This window comes from Austrofundulus limnaeus, unplaced genomic scaffold, assembly GCF_001266775.1.
Source record: "Austrofundulus limnaeus strain Quisiro unplaced genomic scaffold, Austrofundulus_limnaeus-1.0 Scaffold85, whole genome shotgun sequence".
Lineage (NCBI taxonomy): Eukaryota > Metazoa > Chordata > Actinopteri > Cyprinodontiformes > Rivulidae > Austrofundulus > Austrofundulus limnaeus.
The window spans coordinates 366520-372746 of record NW_013952487.1 but is presented as its reverse complement, the minus strand read 5'-3'; the positions used below and the strand labels follow the sequence as shown (position 1 = coordinate 372746).

General features: G+C 43.2%; 1 protein-coding gene across 5 annotated transcripts; it reads left to right on the top strand.

The window, feature by feature from the left end:
* Positions 1–1085: 1085 nt before the first annotated feature.
* Positions 1086–5640, top strand: asmt2 (acetylserotonin O-methyltransferase 2). Of its 5 annotated transcripts, XM_014011823.1 has the most exons (8): positions 1088–1403; positions 2952–3126; positions 4221–4350; positions 4423–4491; positions 4558–4676; positions 4751–4888; positions 4971–5093; positions 5168–5640. In XM_014011823.1, exons 1-8 carry the CDS (start codon positions 1323–1325, stop codon positions 5377–5379), a joined length of 1047 nt encoding a protein of 348 aa, XP_013867277.1. In that variant the 5' UTR covers positions 1088–1322; the 3' UTR covers positions 5380–5640. The 5 variants fall into 5 exon arrangements, with proteins under 5 accessions (XP_013867273.1, XP_013867276.1, XP_013867275.1 ...); XM_014011822.1 differs by having other exon boundaries at positions 1087–1403; positions 4423–4676; XM_014011821.1 differs by having other exon boundaries at positions 1087–1403; positions 4221–4491.
* The last annotated feature ends 587 nt before the right edge of the window (positions 5641–6227 follow it).

Genomic DNA, 6227 nt, shown 5'->3' with positions numbered 1-6227 from the left:
GGACTGGGAGCTGATCTTGCTAGTTGATTATTATTATTATTATTTTTTTTTTTGTAGAGATATATCCTGTAAATATACCTGTTGTTTTATTAAAGCATGTGCAACAACAACGTTAGCTATGCCGAAGTTTCACCATGTTGTGTCTGTAAGTGTTGAGTGTGTCTGTGTGTGTGTCTGTGAGAGAGAGTGAGTGTATTTGTGTAAAAGCGTCAGGAAGAAATTTGCATAATAAACCTGTTTGGTTAATAATGAAATATGTTTGGAGTTGATTTGCTTCTAATTTATAAAAAGTTTTCCCAGGTCTCGTCTACAGTGTAAATTAATTAACTGACCGTGAAGTTTGAGGTGTCACTAAAAACACAGGAACATTAACTTGTTTTTAAAACGCAGCTAAATGTAATTATGGACTGAGACCGTACAATTATCATTTAAATATCCCAATAACAAATGGTAAAATACTAAGTAATGAACAAATACAAGGTTGTTTTTTACAGTAATGTCTTCAAAGTAGCCTTAATGTCCCGAGGAACAGTTAAGAATTTCTATTTTAATTCGTTTATTTCATTTTAAATTTGTTTCCCCCACTGGAAAATCCATTCGTAGTGTTTGTATCGTTATGAAACTCAGAGCATCCCATTTTTAATACAGAGATAAAAYTCTTGACATTTTATATCAATGTAAAATATTTTGTTTTTATTTTCACTTGTAAACAAAACTAGTTTGTTGCTGTTTGCAAATTGTCAAGTTTTAACAAACTGTATCAATTTAAAGTTTTTACGAATGACATTATTTTTTTAATAATATAAAAACAAGGGTTCCATGTTGTAGTTCCATGTAGCTGAAATACAAACATGGCAGCTAACAAATCTCGCGATATGTCGCACATCGCGTTATTTTTCGGGATTTAACCAGTCATTTCAACATGAGATGATCTACGTTGAAAACTGGCATAGAATGCAACAAGGGATGTCTATTTAAAAAAACAAGAGGCTATAAATTTATCGTTCTGTTTATAAATGAGTTTATTAGCAGCTGAGTTTGCTCGACCGGGGAGGAACGAAAAAAAAAAAACCCGTCAGTAGCGGCCTACAGCGCCCCCTCTGTTTCTGCGGCTGAACCCGGAACTGCACYCGAGGTTCGGCGTTGAGCAGCAGCACTGGTGCGGCTCCATCCGCGGATAATTAAAAATTCTCCTTGTATTTATTTACAGCTGGATTTGTTGAGTCTTCCCATATAATTTCGGTTTCCCACACGGGCGATCTGAATTTTATTATATTTTATTATTATTATAATTTCACCCTCATCCCCGGGGAGCAGCAGTGATGGCAGAGCATCTCTCCCAAAGCGAGCTGGACTATCCATTCAAACTTCTGGAGTATTTCAACGGCTTCAGGGTGTCGAAGGTAAACATGTAAGAGCTCATGGGGGGACAAATATTCCACCCGGGGGTGATCATGTATTTGTTAGTAAAATATTTCATGAACCACTGAGTGGCCTTTAAAGAACCTCAGATTTTAAAAAAACCCRTGTAATTCACAGATAATGAGCTAAATCTGCTGTGGTAGTAGCTGAGAGTGATTCTATGCACTGTCTGAAACATCTGCATCAATTGATGCATTGAACCCTGTCCAACTGTTAGCAAAATATCTCATTGACCAGTGGATGGATTTGAATTTCAGAAGAGAATCATTAAAAATACAAACCCAGCTGCCCTATTCAAGATGGCTGCCCGAACTAATCAAACATAGCAAACACAAACTGTCGATAATTCAGTCGTCTGTCTGTTTTCTTCTTCTTATCCTGTGTTGGGTCTCGGGGGCAGCAGACCCGGACCTCCCTCTCTCCAGCCACTTGGACCAGCTCCTCTGGGGGAACCCCAAGGTGTTCCCAGGCCAGCTGAGAAACATAGTCCCTCCAGTGTGTCCTGGGTCTTCCTCTGGGCCTCCTCCCAGTGCGACGTGTCCAGAACACCTCACCAGGGAGGAGTCCAGGAGGCATCCTAACCAGATGAACCACCTCAACTGGCTCCTGTCAACGTGGAGGAGCAGCGGCTCTACTCTGAGTCCCTCCTGGATGACTGADCTTCTCAGCCTATCTCTAAGGGAGAGCCCAGACACCCTGCAGAGGAAACTCATTTCAGTTGCTTGGATCTGTGATCTTGTTCTTGGGTCACTACCCAAAGCTCGTGACCATAGATGATGGTAGGAATGTAGACCGACTGGTAAATCGAGAGCTTCAGCATTTAGTATCTTAGTCAATTTTATTCAGTCAATTTTACAAATGTTGAGCTATTCAGCCCATTCTCACACCCAACTCGTCACATATTGACGCTTTTCCAAGGTTCCCTCTGCGTCTGGTTTTGACGCGTTGGGTACCCCCCCACCTGTGTCACTTATTCACAAGATGGAGCGGAATCCATAGTCATGATTTCAGAAAGTGTAGAAAATGCACAAAAACTGACCGTCTCAAACCCTAAAATTACCTTTGTTCGCTTTAGACATCCTGTCCCTGACCCTGGTACCTGAAATTAACCATGAACCCTGATCCCTAATGTTAACCACGGACCCCAACTCAAAGACCCCTATATTTTCCATCCAAACGGACGCCGAAGGAACCCGGAAATGCCTCGTGCGTCAATAACTGACGCGAAGGGGTTACCCGACGCGTCTAAATAAGACGCAGAGGGAACCTTGGAAAAGCGTCAATATGTGAYGAGTTGGGTGTGGGAGTGAGTTGGTAACAGACCCCAAAGGGCAATGCTAAAAAATTAGCTTCACCACTAATCTGCTCAACAAGTGTCTTTGCCGCTAACACTAAACCGCTAAAAACACAAAACAAATTAGCGGAATCTAAGGCTAACAACTAAGACGGTTTGGTCAGACTACAAAAACCTCCTGCGATAATTTCTGTATTTGTTGGGGTGTAACGTCACGTCCCACCTGTTCACACAGGTGATATTCTCGGCCTGTGAGCTGGGCGTGTTCGACCTCCTGCTGAGGTCCAGGGAGCCCCTCAGCGCCCGGTTCGTGGCCCAGGAGCTGGGCACCAGCGTGGATGGGATGGAGAGGCTGCTGGATGCTCTGGTGGGCATCGAGGTTCTGGAGGTGGAGCGGACTGACCGGACGGGTGAGATAACAATAATAAATAAAATAAACACTTTAATGAGCTGAATTAGAAYGACTTTAGCTTGAGTTTAGCCTCCTGTGTGGTTCTGGTTCTGGTAAAAAGTCTCTGCTGTTTATTTAGTTGTGACTTCAGTAAACTTCTCCATATTTAGCTTTGTGCAACATGTTGTAGTGACGTATATTAGYCTCTCTAAGCAGATTAAAAACTCAGGTTTGCCTTGAACTTTTGTGAACAGATTGTCCACCTCCCATTTTATCTGAAACRTGATTTTATCTGTCCAGTTATCTTTCCTCCATTCCACACGTCAACCCCTTCAGAMGTTTACCTGTTTAACGAGCCTTAAAAATTTTTCCTGGGGTGGGGATGAACTTACTTCTAACGTCAGTCTTCATTGGAAGATGTTATTTATTGATTTGTTTAACATCCTACAGGCTCTGAAATGCAAAATAAAATTCAAACTAAGTTTTTTGTTATTTTAAAAAATAAATGAAGGAGCTGCTTTTTTTAAAGTAAAAAAATTTTTTTTCATTGACGGTACAAACAGAAGTCCCTCGCAGGCCGTGTGTGGTAGTGATGTGCAGATCAATACTGAAATATCGGAACTACCAATAACCAGAACTATATGCTCTATAATCGATTCTAAAGTCAAAATATTGATACTTTGATACTTCAGTTCTTTCACATCTACAAAAATATTGAGTTTATTTAGATTTATGTTTAAAATAAAACTATTTTAGTTGGCCTTAACCTTGTCTCCCCTCGTTTTTGTTACAGGCCATGGATTGGCCTGTGACAAATGGGGGCTCGTCCGGGATAAACAAATAAAGGTTAAGGGTTAGAAAGACTTTTAAATTGATAAATACATTTCTCTGTGGTGTATTATTTATAAAGTGGTTATTTGTAAAACGCTACTTTTTAAGATTTACCTGTATGTTATCACAAAGTGTCAGTATCGGATCAGTATTGCCGACGCCAGCCAAATTTTACTCAGTATCAGTATCAAACATCACTGGTGTGTGGACCAMCAGTTGCCCACCCCAGATGTATTATGGGCTGTTCTGCAGCTTCTTGTCTGACTCTGTTGGTTAAACCAGCGTTGTACAGCAGCACTGACGTGGCGAACCTGTACCTGGCCAAGGGAAGTGCGAAATCTCTCCACGACATGATCATCTACCAGTCCCAAACCATCTACCCGCTCTGGAACAACATGGTGGACGCCATCAGGTCTGTGAAAACAAACAGACGCTCTGAGGAGAACCGAACACCTGATCAAACCAGACCTTCTGTGTCTCACAGGGAGGGCAAGAATCAGTACGAGAAGACCTTCGGCGTTCCCTCCGGAGACGTCTTCCGGGCCATTTACAGGTTGGTGCTGATCTGTGGGAGTGTTGCACACTGGGTAATATTCATGTATTTTTCTGGAACGCGCAGATCGGAGCAGGAGATGATCAAGTTCATGGGTCTGATGAACTCCTCATGGGTTCTGGACGGACACGACGTGGTGACGGCGTTCGACCTCTCCCGCTTCCAGAGGATAGTCGACCTCGGAGGTAAGAAGCCGCTGGCGGCCGCGTCCCRCCGCCGCTGCTCGTAAACCGTTTGTGTTCTCTGAACCGGCGTCCAGGTTGCACCGGCGCTCTGGCTCACGAGGTGGCGAAGGCGTACCCCTCGTCCTCCGTCGTGGTCTTCGACCTGCCGGAGGTGGTGGAGGCGGCCAAGAAGCATTTCTCGCAGGAGGACACCGCCGTCGCTTTCGAGTCCGGTGAGCCTCCTCGTTCTGTGTGGGATCAGAACCAGGTCAGTTCTGGACCTGTGAGCTCACGTTGCTAACCCTCTCAACGCAGGAGATTTCTTCAAAGACGAGATCCCGCCCGCCGACCTGTACGTGCTGGCCAGAATCGTCCACGACTGGCCCGAGGAGACGTGCCTGACCCTGCTGAGGAGGATCCACGACGCGTCCAAGTCTGGTGAGTTTCGGAACAGAACCGGCGAGTTGGGTTCAGTTCCCGCAGGACTCAGCTCTGACCTTTGGTCCCGCTAGGTGGCGGCGTCCTGCTGGTGGAGGCCATGTTGTTTGAAAACAGGCGAGGCCCCGTCACGGCTCAGATGTTYTCCCTCAACATGCTGGTGCAGGCCGAGGGCCGGGAGCGCTCGCCCTCCGAGTACGCCCACATGCTCAACCAGACCGGATTCCACRAGGTCCAGGTCTGCCGGACCGGCAAGTCCTACGACGCCATCCTGGCCATCAGATGAGCTCCTGGAAAGTTTCAGGATTATTATTCAAAGATAAAGTTAATCTCCTGGACTGAGAGAACCGATGGGTCGAAGCTTTGATTAATAAAGTTTTTAAAGTCGATTAGCAACATTTTTACCAATTTTCTTAAGAATCAAATCAAAGCATAATAATTATTTCATTCTTTTGTGACATACAAACAGTCATTTGCTTTATAATTTATGAAAACATTGATCTGAATTTTGACTGTGAAATAAAACCAGCTGCTTAACGTGAAAATATAACATTGAATCTAGTTTTTAATTTTAGAACTATACATTTTAATTAATTAAATGCTTGAAAGGAGAAATTTAAGCCCATTTTTCCCCTCTCAAGATGATTTATTTTCATCTGGCCCATGTCGTAAAACAATGTTTGTTTTTCCAGTTTCCTGCTCATTTTTCCCCTGAAGCATAAATAAATGATCCTCTAATAATTTATTACCATGTTATTACTACCATGTCATGGCAGCAACCAATCAATATGAAGCCTGTGTGTTTATTTGTCTGTTAGCAAAAAATTGCAATTAAATTAAACTCACAGGAAGTAAATAAGCAAGATGGCCGCCACAGCTAATCATCATTGGCATCATTAGCACATCCAAAAAAATAGCTGCAGCTCAGTCCATTTCACAGGTGTTGAGCTAAAATCTGGGTGGTAGTAGCTGAGAGTTATCCTCAACACATCCTCTGTCTTGTTGGCCGATACACATTTAACTGAAGGAATGCTAGGCCTTTAATGGAAGAGCTTGTGTTTGTTGATGCAACCCAGGTCAGTACTGCGTGGTATATATATATATATGTATATATATATATTTACAGGACATACA